The 20,456-nt window shown below is 38.6% G+C and overlaps 1 protein-coding gene across 1 annotated transcript in view; it reads right to left on the bottom strand.

Annotated features, from left to right (window-relative positions):
- The window catches only part of nav3 (neuron navigator 3), a 179,651-nt gene that overhangs the window by 73,215 nt on the left and 85,980 nt on the right, over positions 1-20,456 (bottom strand). Inside the window, exons 5-8 of the mRNA XM_086146866.1 lie at positions 18,547-18,721; positions 11,195-11,263; positions 7,026-7,168; positions 804-1,959 (exon numbers count right to left, since the gene is read on the bottom strand). Of these exons, the coding sequence (XP_086002992.1) occupies positions 804-1,959; positions 7,026-7,168; positions 11,195-11,263; positions 18,547-18,721 (1,543 nt within the window). The remainder of the gene's footprint in view (positions 1-803; positions 1,960-7,025; positions 7,169-11,194; positions 11,264-18,546; positions 18,722-20,456) is intronic.

Below are 20,456 nucleotides of genomic sequence, written 5' to 3'. Positions count from 1 at the left end.
TAAAATCCCTTGAGACTGATGATTTTATGATTTTTTTTTTTTGACAAACAAAAGAAAAAAAGCTTTTTAATAGACAGGTTACTAATTTGCTCCACATCAACTTTGAGAAGCCAGATTCGTAATGTGTTCCCATATTCCATTGGGAACCACTGGATGACGTCACAGGTAGCTGAATAAGTTTTTTTTTTTCCGAAATAGATTTCCATTTACTTTTTGCCCATTGAGTAGGTCAATGCTATGGTTTAACTTTTGGAAACCTCTGCTCAAAACAGTTATCACTGAATGTGACAGAGCTGACTATGTGCAACTGCGGAGGTACAAGAATGAGGGGGGGAAGGGGTGAGGGATTATGCCTTGTTCAATGGGATTTCTAGCTCTCTTTCTCTGAGTACAAAGGCATCTGAAAGACTCTGGCACTATTCCATTTTTCCCTGGATTACCTCTGATGTTGTAAAAGAAAATCGGCCCTGCTGGGCAGATTTACCCACTTCCTGCATCTCTGAGGGTTGTAACATCAGGGAACCAATTGCCAGCTACATGCATCAAAATAACACCAGTTGAATAAAGAGAATGCAGAGTCTTCCTCGGTGCTGCCAATGTCTGGATTCTAACATCAAAGATGAAACCCAGACAGTTAAATAATAAGCTCTGGCAAGCTGCAGGGAGGGGATATTAATTTGTTCTATAATTACAGTGAACAGAAGTGGAGGCGAGAGAAAGATGCACAGTTTGAAGAAACAGCTGATCGCAGAGAGCATCAAGGCGCCTGTGAGTGAATGGGAGTTTAAATACACAAGCCTCACCTGTACATAAAGGGAGCTACTGTGGCAGTATTGGGGTGGTTGTGCTGCTGCTGCTGAGGAAGCTGAACAACTCCATTGCCACCAGGGGCCCCACTTCCTCCTCCTCCTCCTCCTCCTCCTCCTCCTCCTCCTCCTCCAACAAGCATCCCACTGGATCCAGACAAGGCTGACGTGCTGGTGGACGAGGTCATGCTGGAACGTTTGCCCTCTGAGCCCCCTGCTGAGCGCTGTATGTAGAAACTTCCACCCTGCCCACCTTTTGTAAGCTTGGTTCTCTCTCCCTCTCCTCCCCGCAGATTACCACTGCTGTTTAAGGCAGCCTGACTCTGAGTCTGTGACTGACTCTGAGACTTGGACATTGTGGTGGAGGGTGTTTTAAGTCCTGGCTTTGGAATGCCACTCGAACCAGAAGAGGCGCCGCTATCTTTCTTTCCTGATGATGGCTTCCCTCCCTTGGGGATGAAGCTTGCAATTTTGGATGTCTTCTTGTTTGACTCTGTAAAAGATTCCCGTTCCTCTTTGGGTGGAGTATTGTCTTTAGAGGATTTGCCAGATCTGCTTTTTTCCTCCTTGTCTTTGGAAGAGGTCATGGACTTGCTACTATTCGTAGAACCCTTTGAAAGTGAGGATGAAGGGGAGGAAGAAGAGGTTTTGCTTGGTGCAGTGAGAGAGGATGCAGTAGTCTTGGTGGGCATTTGTTTGGCAGTAGCACTACTACTGCTGCTGCTGCACACAGACCCCGTGGGTGTTAGTCCATCTTCCCCATACTCCGAGAGATCATCCTCCTCCTGCAGAGCCATCTCTGCCACAGAAGGTGACGCTCGTGAAGCTGACCGTGGATTAATTAGACGAAACTTGTCCAGCATAGACCTGTGAGGTCCACCGCTAACAGCTGATCCTACTTTTGAACCATCACTTCCATGATGCTGAAGACCATCCAGATTCTGAGGTGAAGGGGAAGTGGAATGCGTGGAGCTGGCCAGCATAGATGAAGTGGCACTGTGCTTTAGGTTCATAGACTTGCTGCGCCAAGTCTTGCCAACTGTGGGTGAGGGGATGGCAGAGGCCAGCTGCTGCCCACTAAGGCTGGTGGGAACAGTCCCACCAATACCACTTCCATTCATACCTCCAGGTACTGGAATACCCCTCACAGCTTCTGTAAAGAGAACAATGACCAACAATTATCATTTTTGATGATACAGTTTTAAAAACTGACCCCTCCACACAATTGCACACTATCAGTGTTCTGACACCGTCTGAATCCAACCAAGGTCAATAATATTTGTAGAATCAATCACATAATATACATAGATATACATACAGTGGGGTGAACAAGTATTTCATACAATGCTGATTTTTCAGCTTTTCCCCACCTGCAAACCATGTAGGGTTAATGTAGTGCTAATTATTAATTATGAGTACTTCAACCGTGAGTGACAATCTAAACAAAAAATTTAGAAACACATTGTATGATTCAAGTAATTCATTTGCTTTTTATTTCATGACATTAGTATTTGATCACCTACCATCAGAAAAACAGAACTTAATATTTGATACCTTTGTTGGCAATTACAGAGACAAGACATTTCCTGTTGTTTATGGCCAGGTTTGCACACATTGCAGCAGGGATTTTGGTCCTCTCCTCCATACAGACCTTCTCCAGATCCTTCAGGTTTTGGGGGAGTTGCTGGGAAATATGGACTTTCAGCTCCCTCCAAAGATTTTCAATTGAGTTCAAGTCTGGAGACTAGCTAAGCCACTAAAGGACCTTGAGATGCTTCTTACGGAGCCCTATCCATCCTCCCCTCAATACGGTGCAGTCCTGTCCGCTTTGCAGAAAAGAATGTTTCCACTTCCATGCTTCACGGTTGGGATGGTCTTCTTGGAGTTCTACTCATCCTCCTTCTTCCTCCAAACAAAGAGTGGAGTTTAGACCCAAAAGGTCTATTTTTGTCTCATCAGACCACATGACCTACTTCCATTCCATGATGGTCATTGGCAAACTTCAGACAGGCCTGGACATGTGCTGGCTTGAGCAGGAGAACTTCGCGTGCGCTGCAGGATTTTGAATCTATGACAGCATAGTGTTCTACTAATGGTTTTCTTTGAGACTGTGGTCCCAACTCTCTTCAGGTCATTGACAAGGGCCAGAAGTGTAGTTCTGGGTTGATCCTCACCTTCCTCATGATCACTGATGCCTGGAGGTGAGATCTTGCATGAGGTCCAATACTGAGGGAGATTGACCATCATCTTGAACTTCTTCCATTTTCTAATAATTGTGCCAACAGTTGTTGCTTTCACACTAAGCTGCTTGTCTATTGTCAATTCCAGCCTTGTGCAGGTCTAAAATTTTATTCCCAATGTCCTTACACAGCTCTCTGGCCATTGTGGAGAGGTTGGAGTTTGTTTGATTGTGTAGATAGGTGTCTTTTATACAGGCAATAAGTTCAAACTGCTGCAGTTAAAACAGGTAATAAGTGGAGACCAGGAGGGCTTCTTAAAGAAGATCTAATGGGTCTGTGAGAGCTGCAATTCTTACTGGTTGGTAGGTTATCAAATACTTGTTATGGAATAAAATGCAAATTAATTACTTAAAAATTATGCAATGTGTTTTTCTCATTTTTTGTTTTAGATTCTGTCACTCACACAGCTGAAGAGTAACTATGATAAAAATTACAGACCTCTACATGCTTTGCAAGTGGGAAAAGCTGAAAAATCAGCAGTGTATCAGAAAATTGTTCTCCCCATTGTACATAGACCACCGAAACATTGAACTGCTCCTGAGAGTTTCAATGGACAAAACAGAATCAGTAATGCATAACCACTCCAGTAGATCTATTTATTTCAAATGGATCTGTTCCATTTCAATGTATTGTCTCAACCATCAGCCTTTTCATTTTTTACATTTCCAGAAAATTTGTAACCTAGACTTTATCTGACGCAAGTAACTGAAAACTAAGTCACAGAGAGATGCTTGCTAACCTCCTTTGAATTTTACATACTTTCAGCTTGAATGTCAAGTAAAAAAAGGGACAAATCTTTGTAGGATTTTAGTATTTTCTAAAGATAAAAAATAGTTTATTCCCAGTTGATTGGATATCACAAGCCATTGGGATGTAAAGACTTATTTTCCTTATAGCAAACTCAGCTCATGTCTGTTGTGCCACATTGTCAAAGGCTTCTTCTCTACCTGAGCTTCTACAAAGGTATGTCATGGAAAGTTTGCAAGTCAGTAGCAGGGATTGTGAAGGATATTATCAAGCCACAATAACAAAAGCACACACAGCAACATTTTTAAATGTTGTAGAAGTTAAGGAGTTAACATGTAGTAGACTTTTGTTAACCTTGCCAACTTTGACATTGCTGAGTTTCTGTCCTTGAATTAATGCCAACACTCGAAAAGCTAGAGTTGTACTACATTAGTCCATTTAAACATAGAGATGACAGTATCAGGAGCAGAGAATGATTCCCAGATGATCGTATGTGAGGAAAATAAGAAAAAAAGAAGTGTGCTGGGGATCTCTGTTCCTTGCAGTGCTAAAGTAAGACTAATTTTAACAATGTGACATTCAGAATAAGGATGTATGTTACCTGAAATAATGACTGCATCTATAGCCAGCCATATGGAGGGTAAATCATAATGGGTGTATTGTCATTAAATTCCTGAATAGACCCTCGTCATTTAGTCTATTGGATTTGGTGGGAATAACTACAACTACTTGGATGTTTTTTCTTAATGAAGACAGATGAGTTCTCCGGCAATCAGCCACATTTTTTCCAGCCGTTTATATTCGCCTTTAGTCTTAAATCAGTGATATTACAGCAAAATTGTCTGGCTGCTCAACCAGCAAAAGAAGTCATTGTTCACTCATCAAAATATTAGCTAACACCATTTCATGTGTTGATTCATGAGGTAAAGAACCAAGTCACAAGGAAGGTTATTAAACACTTCTCTGATGCCCATTCGGTGTATCTTTGGCCCGTGAATGATATGAATGTGTTTTTACGATAAACAGAACATATCCCTAACTTTCACTTGCACCTGTTCCATTTCCATATGCGTGGGGAGCTTGGTTGCCTAGTTCTTTTCCTGTTTTGAATTAGCAGAAAGCTGAGATGACTCAGAATACAGACTGCTGTGATGTCAGGAAATTGATGTTGCTTTTCTTGACCAATATTGCTTCAATGGGTGAAAGTACACAGTAGATATTTATCAAGACTCTTATTTCCTATTTCATTATGACTGTGTGTGTATGGACAGTGGATCTGATGTTTACATATTTTGATAGTATTGCCTTATTTTAAAAGACAAGTCAAGCGGCCATCAAGCAAGTTTGAGTGTGAAAGTCATAACAAGCTTCTTGAGTTCATGTCCAGTCAATTAGCCCCGACTCCAGAGACCCTTACCCTTTCTCTCTGCCATCTCAAGGCTGTTTCGAAGCCGCCATGCTTGTAATTGTGCAGTGACTTTGCTGTTGCCATAGCAACAGAATCATCATATTTTTGCACCGTGGCCAGGGAATGAAATGTCACTTTGCCTGGGCGGTGGCAGATGCACATTTCAAACATGCCGTTCTGTTTGTAACTACATGACAAATGACATAACGAAACCAATTGTGTTAAGGTGACAAATAAATTATGCCTACATTAATGCATATTTGGGTTTTCACCAATCCATACGAAATGCTTTTTACCTTTAGCTGCTTGCAGCTTTTACTTAGTTTCAAATAAAAGATCTGATAGCTAGACACAGTCAGCATCTGAATAACTGGTAACAAATTAAACATATTACCAGTAACTAAGCAATATTCAGCCATGTTTAATGAAAATGTGCCCTTTAATGCTGAAGTCAAAGTCAGAGTTGACTGAAGTTAATTAGCTGGTTGCATGGCAACTACAATGATGAAATACTTGTGCCCTTTGAGTCCTTCTTCTCTCTGGTCAAGGCTTCAAAAACAAACTAGCAGCATGATTGTGCGCTGAACTTTCTCTCATCAGAGCAGGGAAGGCAACCGTAAACTATCTGCATGATGCAGGTAAAGGAATAGGTGCGATTTGAAGGTTAACGTTGTTCGAAAAAATTTAGCTAATGTTTGAAATCTGACAGTCTGACATTTAAAGCTAAATGACAATTTGGATCAATTGCACTAATGTGCCCAGTTTCAGGAGGAGGTTATAATGGCAAAGTTCAAAGCATGTCTGTTCCATCAGGCTCCACTACGACAACTAATTATGGCAGGTAGTAATTACAATGTATGAAACGCGACTGAAGCAAACAAACTGTTTCAAACAGGAATTTTGAAATTAACACATTTTAAAAAGTTTAGTCTCAAACACTGCATCCCTCTGTCACTTCCTACTGTTTTCCTCTCGCAAAGCAGCAGAATGTTTGTGTTTCTTTTCACTGAGAAGCTCCTGAATAATAAGAGCAAGATCTCATTATTGGCTTAACCAAAAATCATAACCAAAAATCAGGAGCTGATTATATTTTTATGATGGAGGAACAGCTTTCATTTTTATAACCATTTGAGAATATCGAACATGGACAAAGGGCGTCTTGTATTTCTAATAACAATTGTGAACCGTTAGTTAAGATTTCGATTTTCTGTCTGTATTGTTGACGATGGAACTGACACAGGAGAGATGTGAACATTATGTGCTGTACCAAAAATAAAATTCCACCAACGCTGTTGTGTGGCCTTTAATAAATGATTCTGATTCTGATTTCACTTATGAAACAGTGTGAGCTGACATATCAACACTTCACATGAGAACCTGCATTCACATTAACATTTCCAAAATTTATATTTTATGTTAGATGAAAAATATACAGACCAAGTCCGAGACACTGGGAAAGCTCTCAAAAATATTATCATTCCCATTAGCTTTATCATGGTTGACAGAGTGGCTGCCTGAATGCCGTTTGGCCGTCTCTCAAATGGCTTTTGCCATGTTTTTGTAAATTTGTCTCTGCCTTCACTCAATGGTATCTCTTATAACTCCCATGGAACAAAGAGCTAGGGATGATTCAGCACACTGGACAAGACTGGTAAAGTAGGTGAATGGGCTCCACTGCTGCTCACTGCTAACCTGCATGAGTTAGTGGCGCCCTCAAGTGGCTGGTATAGAAAACAACCCTCCGCCCCCACCAATATATGGTCCCTCCATCCCAATCACTACCAGGTAGACAGTGTTCTCCTGGAAATGATGAAATATTCTTACCTCTTTCATTACCACTGGCATACTGGAGAGGTTTGCTCTTGTCAATGCTGTTGAAGCTCTGGCTACGACGATTTAGATTGGATGATCCCGGGCTTCTGGAGGCCCCGCTGCCTGCAGCAGGTACCCTGGATGGTCCCGGTAACCTGTGGGTGAACAGCAAAGTGAGGAGAGTTCATTGGTGGTGTCATTTTATGACTACTTTTATGAAGAAAAATAGATTTGATTTTTGAGCCCAAGGGTTGTACATTTAACAATTTAATGTAGCTTAGATGGTGAACCTATTTCTACCTTTAGAGGAATGATGATCTTGCATGGTTTTGCATTACTAAGACTAAATTTGTAGAAAAATCTTGATTGATGGTCACGCTCTAAATTCAAAGGTTTGGTTGAAGAAAATCTATTTGTTAATAGTTCGCTCTGGAAAGACAGAAATCGTGAAATTCTGACTAATAGTAACTTAGATGTCATTGAATCATGAAGCTTTAATCTGAACTAAGATGAAGAGTCATCCATCGAGATGATCGTGTGGCTTGAGAGGAAGAAATGGTGAGCTGGAGGTGCAGTCTATGTAGTGGTGGGAGTTATGTGACAAAGTAGAGGGGGTGATACATTTGAATTGGACTGAAAATAACGCTCATGTAGATTAGCAGTTTCATGAGGCAGATCTGTCGTCCTCTCTTTTATCCTCCTACATTCAGAGTCACATTATGCAACTATTCATTTATTATTAATTTATTGGAATGGAATGAAGTGACAAATTCCTCCGAAACTATAATCGTGTTTGTTTTTTCTGTCTCTATCTCCTTATATTGCATTAGCCTCTTGAAAGTCAACACATCTAGTGCCCAAAGTGAATTTTTACTCCCGCAGCGGTGGAAGGATTGCCATGAACCCCAAAGGATGGCAAAACAATTATCTCACCCTGCCCTCCCTTTAGAAAATAAGATTATCTGCAAGCTACTGAATATTCTGGAATTTTCAAATTCAAATACAGTTCTGGCAACAGAATCAGCGATCTGTGGAATGAATTCATTGAATATTTAAATGTTTTTCATGCTGTATAATTCCTAACACTATCTTCATACACTAATGGAGAGCTTGGCTTTGCATATATATATGTGTATATATGTATGTATATTTACATATACACATATATACACATTCACAAAATCCCCCGCGACCCTGTGTGCAGGATAAGCGGAAGAAGATGGATGAATGGAATATTAAATATATACTTTTATTTTTTGAGTCTCAAATTGTTCTTGATCAGCTGATGCCTTGCATTTACAATAGAACTGGACATAGTTTTATGCTGGTGACAAGTCCAAGTAAACAAGTAGAAAAAAGCATTGGAAATTCCCCAAATCTTGCAACAGTGCATGTTTTCTATAAGTTTGACTGCAAGGCCATTACGTTGTTATCAGTTCTGTGTTTGATCCTGAACTGTAAAAAAGGCAAATCTAGGCTGAACTAGCCTTTAAGCTGTCTAAATTTCTGATGCAACACATTAAAATTGAAAGCATGCAAGAAAAAAAACCCTGCACTCTTCAACTACTGCAGCAAACTCCAGCTACAAAAAAAGTTTATTTTGGTGCCTCCCTTGAAAAATGGAACAAGGAGCAGGGATTTCACAAGGATTGCAAAGCATGTATCCAGACAAAAATGCCTAATAAGGCAGTCAGTTTGCTGAGCAATGCAAATGCACTTTTAAACAGGCAATTATGCTCAGATGAAATACGCTGTGTATCCAAAACATTAAAAAAAGATGTAAAATTTCACTATCAATATACCAGATTTAATATCTATTGTGTACTTATGAGTGTCTCATGCAGACACAAATAAACAAATGAACAGAACAAGACAGACAGTAGTACTTGCATAGAGGAAAAAAACAACACATTTTTACATCCAAATTCAAGACAGTGTTAACAGTGCTACTGATCATGCCTGGAGTTCTCATGGGAACAAACACAAAACATATAAAAATGAAGAAATTACAGAAAAAAAAGAGCAAAAGAAAGATGTGATAGAAAATAAGTCAAAAGGGCAAAAAGATACAGAACGATAGTAAAGAAACTATTGCAGCAATCTTGACTAAAGAAAAGGAAAGAAAATGGCAAAATTATATTATATTCAATATTATTATATTATTTTATTATATTATTATATTAAAATTCTTTCATCTTTCACAAAGCACATTTTATGCAACAGCATAATAAGGATTAAGAAAGGAATTCCATGGACGATCTAGACAGTCTGTCTTTGAGAAGGGATACACCCGTGAGGATATGGTGAAAGAAACTGTTCAGATGTCAAATATTATTCTAATTAGTGGTCTGTCTCAGAAATACACTCTTGTCCAACTCAATATGTAAATAAAAAAAGGATAGAATTGTACAGACTGAAATATAATTATCTTTGTTTAACTTTATCACAGAATCCTACTTGCAGAGGTGTCATGCTCAACAACTTTCTAACACTGTATTATTTTTAAATATCATATTTCTCTCAATGTGGCTATTTGTTTCTCATTGTATTCATTTGATATTTTCCCTTTTCTTTTTTCTCATAAAACAAATACAAAAATCAGTGCATATTTGATTTCTAGTCATAAATTGTACAATGTAAGAAAGGGGGGTTATTTATGAATTTTGTACAAAATGAAATTGAACTCACTGACTTTTCTGATCTGTACATCTTAACAATTTAATTGCATACGTCAAACATTACACAATGGTTAGTAACAAGAATAGCCTCTTTCTCGTTGAGGAGATAAAACTTTAAAATCAGGGTGTAGTCCACTGCTACATGATATATCAGGATCAGTTTATTCAGCTTGTAAAGCTTTTTCCAGCTTTTTTGGCTTTTTTTCTTTTTTTTCTTTTTTCTTGTAATTCATCCTCATAAACAACAGAGGTAGGAAGAAATGAGAACATATGTCCAGAGGCAATCCATGATAAAGGATGGGAAATGCAAAAAAAAAAACAAAAACTGCCATGCATAAACAGCGGTAAAAGTAGGAACTTTCTATCTTTGACTTGCACTGTTTCTTCATATAGTCACAACATTTTTAATGGTTTCAAGCTACTGAGTTGTCTTGTTAGTTTGCCCCTGAGAAGGGGTGGGGGGGTCCCAAGATAATTTGATATAAATAAAAGAAATACTTATCTTACTCGTATAAAGTCAGCTTGCATCACTGTGCTTACCAAGGTCATTAGAGGTATTGTGAAACAGTGTTCATGAAAGTCTTTTCAAGAATTAAAGTGCTATTTCTGCATAGCAGTAGCAATGATTTGCCATGGCAAACTACCATCTCTAGGGCAGGAGCTGCTTGCTAAAGCATTTTTGCCATTTCTCAGTGGTGCCCAGAGAGGAACTATTTGCCAGCGTTGTTGGTTCCCACTGCTTCTGTGCTTGAACAAATGCTGCGAGTATGAGACAACTGGTCTACAGTGCGTGTTTAGATTTTCGGAGGCACGGCTTGTACAACTAGAAATAAAAAGGTTCTGTATTTCTGTTTCAAAGCTTGCATGTTCATCTTATGTTATGGATTAATGATAGTGGTATTACATTTGTATGGGGAGTAATTCTTCTTTTTATAGTCTATCCACTCTGACAGTGGATTAGCACAATGCCTCTGTGTCTCTAACTAATGGCTAGCTTGCCTAGAGTGATCTATAACAGAGTCTGCAGAATTAGCATCTACACCAATATCCCCAAATTAGTTGTCAGTAGAATGTGAAGCATGTATGTGAAACAGTAGCATACAAGTTTATTTACCTACTTATTCAAATGCAATTAGACATTAGTCATTCATTCATCGCTATCAGAACAGAGCACTTAAAATGTACTTGCTTTTTCATGGATACAAATCATAGCTAATGTTGAAAATATGGGACAGAATAAAAAACATAGAGAAAATTAAAATAGACTGCCCTCTCATTGTGCACTTCATGAGTCACACCCACACTTTTGAAGTATTCTCGACTAAAACATTAAATCCCTACGAGCTGTTTTCTAACCGACCCCATCATTTGATCTCTGACCTCTATGCTGTGTTAACACATTCTCAAGATAAAAGCGTCCGAGAATATTTGCATGCAAACCTACCATTTAAACACTTCATTTTGTTTTACATATTCCTCAATTGCTGAATTTGTCTTATTTACCTTGTGTTCTTCTTCTGTTGTGACCCTATTCCACTGTGGCCTGGAGGACTTGCATATCTGGCTGTGAGACTAAGGACAGCAGAGAGGAAAGCAGTGTTAACAGAGTTAAGTGCGGACTGAAACCATTGTTTTTCTAGAAACATCAAATTCTTGATGCAATAATGTGAGAAAATGGAGGGATTCAGGCTGGGGAAGAGGGCAAAGAGACCACCTATGAGAGAGGAGAGGAAGCACACAGTAATATACCAGGTCACATTTATGTATTTATGTATTTCAGGTTTTTGACCATATGCATATGACGAGGTCGGAAAATCTCTCAGTGCCTTTTTTACAAAAACTGACCAAAAACAGCCCTAAATGTTTTGCAATTAATTTTCTTTCAAGAAAGCACCACAAAAGATGAAACTGGCAAAGGAAATACCTAGAGGAGAAGTCACTTTTAACAAGCGAACAGTCACGCTTGCTCATGTGGTCATAGTTGGGTCTCTCTGTTCAAGAATAACAGGTAGTAGTCGACTACTTTTGCTTTATGGACAAAGGCATGCCTTCAATTTTCCTACATATAACCTATAAACTAAGAGTCAACAACTAACTACTTGGTTGTATAGTTTATTACGGAGAATAAATGCACTGTGTGTCATGGGCTGTGCATATGACTCACAAGCCACACAAGTGTTGCTCACTCTTTATCACTCTGGGTGCCATTAAATTGGTAAAATGCACTTTAAAAAGGCTGTCTAGTATGACAGAGAGTTATCAATGAAAATTCAACAGTATTTATAACTCTGTTTTCCTCATAATTATCCTTGAACCTGTTAGATTGGAAGGGAGAACAAGTGACTCCAAAATGTTCATTATCTGAAGATCTAGGCAATTGCATCTTAAGCAAACGAAAGAGGTAAAATAAAACAATCAAAAAATTGGCAGGTGTTGAAGGTGTTGAATTCCTGTATTTGGTGAAATATTTTTGTTTAAAACATACTCCTGACCCATTAACTGTCACTGTTAGACTGTTTACTGACAACACAGCAATGGCAGAGGTCACATCTCACATAAATGTAAATTATAATTAAAAGGGTTATGAGAAAAACGGCATTCATCAAATATACCTTCAGGGATGCCTTACAAGGCACCCGTTTGTTGACAAGAAAACTGCAATCATATATGCAAGAGTTTAAAAATTCTAACTATCATTAGACTATACACAAATGGCTATGCTGTGTATATTTCACTCACGGTTCACAAAAAATATAGGATTCATCTAACTATGTAATTGCAATGTGAAAAAAATTAGAATATTAAGAGAAAATGGACATGAGCAAATTAAGCTTTGACCTATTTTCACACTAAACATGTAGAATTAAAAAAAATAGAACATAACAGATTGAATAAACTCAAAAGGAGCATGATAACCAGAAGCTTTATCAATTAGTCACAGTTGACAGCATTGAAATTAAACTACCAAAAAAATAAAAGTTTGCTGCCCAGCAAAGGTTGTAATTAAAAAGCATATTTTTCGTATTGGCTCAAAAAGAAGAGAACAGAAGTTGGTGGGAACATACCTTTTTGAAGGCCTTATAAAAGTATAAGGACAACGAGAAACACAATTGTGAGTTTTTTAATTAGCTTACCAGTTCTGTTAATGTGGCTCCGTGGAATGGCCGTGAAACTAGAGACGTGACAGAAATTAATTACATCTGTTTCACCTTTGTTCACCCTATTTTGATATATTCCCCTCGTCCGGTGTAGAAAGAGACGATTAGCTAATATGCAATTCCAGGATAATTACTCATTATTATTCATTAGCCTACCTTCCTCTACCACTGCTAGATTTTCCAAATAATTGCGCCTGATAAGGAATCCACACACTATCGGCAATACAAGAAGTTTATGGAGTCCTGTAAAATGACCAATGCATTCAGCTTTTGCTGCAACTGGGGGGAGATAGAAGCGGCAACACTCCTAGTCGCTTTCAGCATATTTCTCAGCCTAAGGGGAACAAGTCATTCTCTGTTTTGAGTTTGCGGGCTGTTGGTTTGGCGTTGGCGAGTTAAACTGGACAATAAAGTTTTAATACACTGGGCGGCAGAATGATGCACTACATCCTATTTACTGACATCTGCTCCCATTGTATGCCATTCTGAACTTGACATAGGACCAAGGATATCACAACTTTGACATTAAAATTTAGGATCTTAATATTTCAGGCAGTTATGTGAAGACACAGCCCACACTGAATAAAAATGAGAAGCTCCTAAAGGACCACAGAGGAACTAAAACAATTTATCTGGCTATGAAACCATTACAAAGAAACAAAGGCTATTGTAGGCAGCAGATATACTATCATTGGTATAAACTGGTACAACATACAGTGACGTGAACAACACAGTAACCTTATACATTTGTTGCTTTTAAAATTGGATCAATTTCCTGTATAACATACTCCTATGCTAAACTGCAATAAATAACTAGATGGCTGGAGAGGAAGTTTCATGCCTTGCTCAGGTGGTTTTGCATAAAATTAAGTAAGGTCATCCCAAAATCACAATTAATATTTTGCATAAGATCACCGTGTCATAGACAGGGCTATTCTGTAAGGCAGGGTGCAAAATCTGAATTAGCAGCCTCTTGAAAGTGACCCTCTATCATTCCATCACGCACACATTCTCTAGTTACAGTGCTAGACATTTAACATTGATTCCAAATGACCCATAATGAAGTACACAAGAATTATCCTTTCATTTTAAATCTCCAATATTTTTAATGCAGTATTATGCTTATAGGCTAAATGTGGGAAAGCAAGACATGGGGGAGTCATTTTAATGATGACTGACTTCTTGCTCCCCACGCAATAGTCATGTTGACACAGATTGTCAAAAGCTGTCACACAAAGGAGCAAGTCTGAATTTACACAAAGTGAATGTGGTCTCATTTTCTCACATTCAGATAATGCACAGAGTGCACATTATTGACCTTGGAGGATGATCTGTGCAGGCATCAGATTGGGTAAGGAGTCATATCCCTATATTGAACATTTATAAAATACAGCAGAGAGTTGATTATCGTATGGGGATCATGACAAAATACTGTTGCAATGGATTTTGCAGAGATCATATGGAATTCAAATCTATTTCACAAGATTACAGAGAAATGAGGGCATCTGGAAATGACACATGGATGCAATAGATATGTACAAAATTGTGATAAGACAGTATGGCGTGTTATCTAACCTGACATTTAGGTTTTCTCAAACTTGGAAGTAGGACAAATGATGAGGTCAGGATGTAGGAGTGGGGAGAGAGATGATGGTGTGGTGTTGGAGAGTAGGAGTGAGGAGGAGCAGCCTATCACTCTTGATAAAAAACAACGTAAATCAAACGCCTCTTTCTAATAGACAGTGACACTCAACAAGTATATGCACGTAATTATGGATGCCAGGAACAAAGTTGTGAGAAACCAACGAGTGAGATGTAGACCACACGTGCAAGTGCTGAGTTGCTCAGGTCAGTATGGTGACAGCAGATTATGACATGTCACCTGACTTTATCATCCTGGAAGGATTTTTCAGATAAAGTCCCTCCTGTCAGCACTGGTCAATCAATGTTTCTGCCTGAATTCAGGCATGTCGAACTTGTGTTGTACTTTATGTCATTATACAGGAAACTTGTTTGGCGCTTAATATCCGAAAATCAATTGATGAGGCTATTCTTGAAATGAAAAAAAGAACATTAAGGACATTATTCTGCGGCAATTTAAGTTTGACTAGGTTGCAAGTTGTAATTAATAGCACAGATCATGTACAATGTCAACAATCTCTACTGATGCTTAAAAAAGCAGAGAAACCAAATCACTTACATGTAAAAAACATCATTCCATGATAGCAAGTCAAGTCTACTATAATTTTTCATACAGAATTGTGTCATATTATTTAAGCAGAAACTGGGCAAATGGCTATTTAACTCAAATTTATCCTTCAAAACCAAACTGGTTTCCAACTGGAAAAATTATAACTGGATAAAATTGAACATTAAGTGTTTTATAAAATGTAATAAAGCTATAAGAATAGTGGATCTAGTAGACGAAAAAAAACTTTAACCAAAAGTTTTAAAAAAATAATCCCCGACTTCGACAGCATTCCAAATCACTCTCTTAAAAACAGGCTATGACAATCCTCATCAAAACTGACACCAGTCTGACAGTTATGACCAGTATAAACAAATTCATGTTACCAGTTCACTGTGCTACAGACACAATGCTAAATTCTTCATCTCTTCCACCTGCCATCTAACATTTACCAAAAAGATCCAAAACTGAACGCCTCCAAACCCTAATAGCAAACATCTCAACTGTACCTAGGTGACGTGTCGGGCTTGGCTGAGGTACTGGCTCTCCCATATGGCAAGCGGCTCTTCCTGTCGCGAGACACAGCAGTAGGTAGCCGAGAGGTACGCCAGACCAAGGGGTCAACTTGTTCGCCCCTGGACATGGTGAGTTAAAGAGGGAGGGCTGCTGTACCCTACCAGACCTGGGGCCCCTGACTTGCAGAACACACAAAATGTCCTGTGGCTCCGGGCTGTCGCACTTTGTCCAATGGGGAGTTCCACTTGGTCTCTCTCTCTCTACACCCCCACTCCTCCACCCGCCCCCCCACACACAGACACGCGAGCCACAATAACACAGATCCAGTCCTCTGCCATCGAGAGACCATTGAGGCCAGCAGCTGCTGTCTATAGAAAGCAGCCCATTCTAGAACTGTAGATGTGTGGAAGGCCAAATGTGTGATAGTGTTTGAGTGTCTGTAAGTCTGTGTAAATCTGCTAGACAGCTAACATGTCCAATTAACAATAACAATTTCAAACATCTACTCATCAAAGATAAATAGGGAACCAACTTTTGGGCCAGATGTGCTCAACATGACAACAAAAAATTTTCTTCTGTAAAATGCATTGTGACCCACATGCCTTTTCATTTGAGGATACGAATTTAAATTTTGGCATTGACCCATTTATAGGTTTTATTACATTTCCATTTCCTTCCACCTCCATGAAATATTATATTACCCTACATTAATAAATGTACACAAATTCATAGACATATTGGAGGCATTGTGATGTAGATTTTAAAGTGCCATTGCGAGTTTTTGAGTATGTATTTCTAACACAATGTAAATATTAATTTGGTCTGTAGTTACAAGCTTCATATTGTATTCATTCTAGATTCTTCATTGTTAGTGTATGTGGTGCTTTTTTGTTGACATCTTATTGCCTTGGCAACTGGACTTGAACGTCTTCAATAGAAGACGTTTCACCCCTCATCCAAGAGGCTTCTTCAGTTCTAATAACCCATGCGGAGTTTCTGAATACAACTGGCAGGTTTTTGGGCTGGTCTAGGTTATGGTGGCTTGTCGCGTAAATGGAAGAGTTGATCTGCAGAAACTAGGTGTAAGAGGGGTTGTTATGCTAATGGGGTGTCGTTCGTGGGATCAAAAGAACAATTAACTGGGGTTACCTGGACTGGAATGTGAAATGGTGATGCTGTATATTTTTACTTATAGCAAGCCCTCCTATGTTGGGTAATTGACTCTAAATTTGTAGATTTCCCCAATCTAAGTACACTTAATCTGAAGTGGGAATGTTGGCATAGTGTAACATATATCTGACAATCAATGTCATCAGCAAACACCTTTTATACATGCAAAGCAATCTTCCTGTTTTCTTTAAATGCCACTGAAATATAACGCAGTGTGAATTTTCGAAATGTGACTTCGACTCGTGACAGCAAATCATCTGTATCTGTGTCATCTGGCTCGCTCACACTGCCTATTTGTTTGCTTTTAGTATATACTTGGAGGAACATCAGCTCACAGATGAAACCCACCATCAAACTTGGTATCGATTATACTTTCACACATTTAAATGTTTTAATGTCATTTTCTCTCAAGTAAACGTACTTGAAAGTTGTATGTTAGCTGATCCAATTTTTTTTTTACACTTGAAAATGATCAATTTCATTTTCCACACAATTCAGAATGTCTAGTGCCATAGAGGGAGAATCCAATTGGGATTATATATATCCATGTGCACATATATATATAGAAAGAGCTTACTTTACACTGACATGGACCGATACTCTGTCCTCTATTATGGCCTTCAGCATTGAGGCCCGATTAAAGTGAATGAAGTGAGGTTACCTGGGCCATCTGTGAACAACCAGGGGAGAGGATCTCTTTGGAATTTAACATAGTTTTGTCATTTTAACATAGTTTTAAAAAAAATCTCTCCTTCCTTGACATATACTTGAGCTGTTACTGGAGAAAATATAACTGAAGTGTATGAGAGTGGGTCTGACATGCCTGGACTTATGCAGTGATTTGCTTAAGATGTTGCTGTTTGGTGTGCGAGCATGCGAGTGCGTTCTCCACCTGTCGGGATAGGAGAGGCAGGAGGGTGGGAATAGGAGGCAGCTGCGCCTGTAATAACCTCCACACACATGCACACACTTTATACACTGACTTAACCGGTCACTTGGCAAAACTGAGGGAGACTAAAGCGCTCAAAAATATCATCTTACTCACGTACCTTCTTTTTCAATGCGGAGACTAGCTGCTCTTATTCCACTTATTTTACACAGTGCAACAGAATCATACACACACATCATAGTAAAGTACAGGGGGATACTGTAACTCAATCTGTTGAGGGGAATCCGTTTCATGAGTGGCATGTCAGGCCCATCTTCAAATACTTAACCCCATCTATTTACATCACACAGCAAGCTGTTTTTGCTTTTACTGCTATTTACAGCTATAGTTCATCAGCTGTACAGTACAGTACATATAACTGCATGTCGTTACATTATGATATACTATTACACACATAATGTATCAAATTTAAAACTAAGAACTACTTGATGAAGACAAAAAAATGCTGACCTACTGAGATATAAAAAAAACAAAAATTGCTAAAACTTTTTCCAAATGAAGTCGAGATGAAAAATACAGTAAAAAAAAAGAAAAGAAATGCGGTGTTATCATAATATTAAGAGTTTGTTAGCGCTATTCAAATGACAAAATAGGTGAAAACCTTCTCAGAGGATGTTTTTAAATACTGGGGTAGATCATTCTTTTGAACGTGGCAAGTGAAGGAGTGGCATCTGATACCCTCTGTGCTGGAAACAACTCATACCCAATAACTTCCTGCTTCAAAACCAACAAGAATATATCTGTGATCTATGAGAGCATGCATCCTGAAATTGATAAAGTCAGTTTACTTCTGAGTTTTCTAATTTGTCCCAAAAGCATCCCAAGCAATTATGTAAACAAGCACATCCCAAGTATCTAAAGCAGGGAAATCTACCTGGACTGCATCTCCTGTGTCTTGAGGCTGCTGCTTGACAGTGCACTGCTGTTGGTTTGCTGGCTGAGCTCCACCAGTGACTGGTAGTACTGCTGCTGTTGCTGCTGCTGTTGCTTGTAGCGAGACAGGATGAAGAAGAGACCCAGGATGCTCTTTAGGTTGCCATTCCTGATCTCTGGAGGGCAAAAAAACCAAGGGAAGGAAATCAGTCAATCAGTACGCTTGAGAGTCTGCTTAGTGTTATGGTCATTACTGTGTAAAAATTGAATCATGTCCATCCTACATTTATCATGCATTACTACATACATTCCGCTTAAGCCTGCATTTGCACCCCCCTGACAAAACTGGGATTTTCTTGAAATTATTTTGTCAACCAAAGCATTTTCTTGCTAAGCTTAAGATGAATTAAGATATAATTTCCAAACTACTAATTTGAGGACAGGGCTTGACTGGTTGCATCTAAAAAAATAGGAACTGTTCAACTCAATTTCAAAGATGTAAGAACTATGCACTGATATCTTATACAGAAAAATTGAGAGGAAATTAATAGTTTGATGAAAAAAAAAGGTTTTTAGATGAATAAAACCTTTTTCTGTCTGCACAATAGGACGACCAAGATTCAATTGTCTAACACAGAAACAAAAGCATCATGCTAATGATGAGAACTTTGCATTTGGGGAAGTCAAAGTTGAAAATGATAAAAATATAGATGGGGGACCTTAAATGGAAGTTCTGCTTTTGGACAGAAAAAATACATCTTGCTCCCTATCAAGGGTCAGATATTTCTTTGTGGATCTGCCCTTCCAAAAGTTTTTTGTAAAACACCTGCTGTTTGACCTGTAACTAATACCAGAGTGAATTTCAAGACTTAAATAGAAATAGTGTTTGTAATTTAAACTCTTGCACTGACAGATTTGTCTATACATTGACAGAGCTTTGCCCACAATTCTTCATTTGTTTACATTTGCTCATATCTCAACATTTTTTTTTTATATTTTCCGAGACTACTTGTTCACTTCTGTAAATCTCAGTATCTATTAAAAAATCATTTACAATTTATAAATTAAACAATGCACAATCAAACTGCAAAATAGAAACATCCCACACACATCAAGAATAATCCTCCTAAAAACAGCAGCCGGATACCGCATAAGAATCAACAGTTACAGAGGAGGAAGGACTGATCACTGTGGATAATGCACTCATTTGTGAAATTGACTTTATATATAAAACCCACATGAGCGCTGGAACGCACTAGCACAGGACGGGGAGCAGCAGCTGACACAAGGATTTTTATTTGATTTTACAATCTGGTTAGGCTCAAATAACTCTCCCCAGCCATCCATAACTAGAGATTCAAGACCTTATTGAAGACTGATGTGCTAGATTTTTTTTAAACACACATTTCTTAACACCCAGGGGGAATAACTTCACTGGCTCCCATACATAGTCAGAATACATGCAATTTACTTAGATAAAACAAATGATACCTACTCAGCAAAAATTCAGAAAAAATGGCTGGTGCATTGAATAACTAAATGATCAAGGTGAACACAAGGTGTTTAGCAAGAAAAACTTTTTGCTGGTCTTGCCTTTGATTTAACGGTTAAACAGGTACATGAGAATTACATGAAATACTGAAAACAACAAGGTCTGGCTGAAAAGTAGACAACAGGCCAACCACCTTGGATAGAAAAAGGCAAAATATTAAGAGATTGTCACTAAACAAAACAGTAAAGCGGATTATCATACAGTTCATATAATCCAAAATGCAAATACAACTTCGTATGCTGGCCTCCTCTAAGGTGTCTTGGATGTCTGATGCAGCTGCCTGGTCTCTTACACTTCATTTAAACTAATCCTTATTGACATATGTAATAGAGAGACTGTTGCATTCTTGAGGATACTGA

Source organism: Fistularia commersonii, chromosome 5 (genome assembly GCF_037954325.1).
Source record: "Fistularia commersonii isolate RoL2024-O1a breed Wild chromosome 5, RoL_Fcom_v1.0, whole genome shotgun sequence".
NCBI lineage: Eukaryota > Metazoa > Chordata > Actinopteri > Syngnathiformes > Fistulariidae > Fistularia > Fistularia commersonii.
Note: the sequence above shows the minus strand (reverse complement) of the source record. Positions and strands in the feature narration are given on the sequence as shown.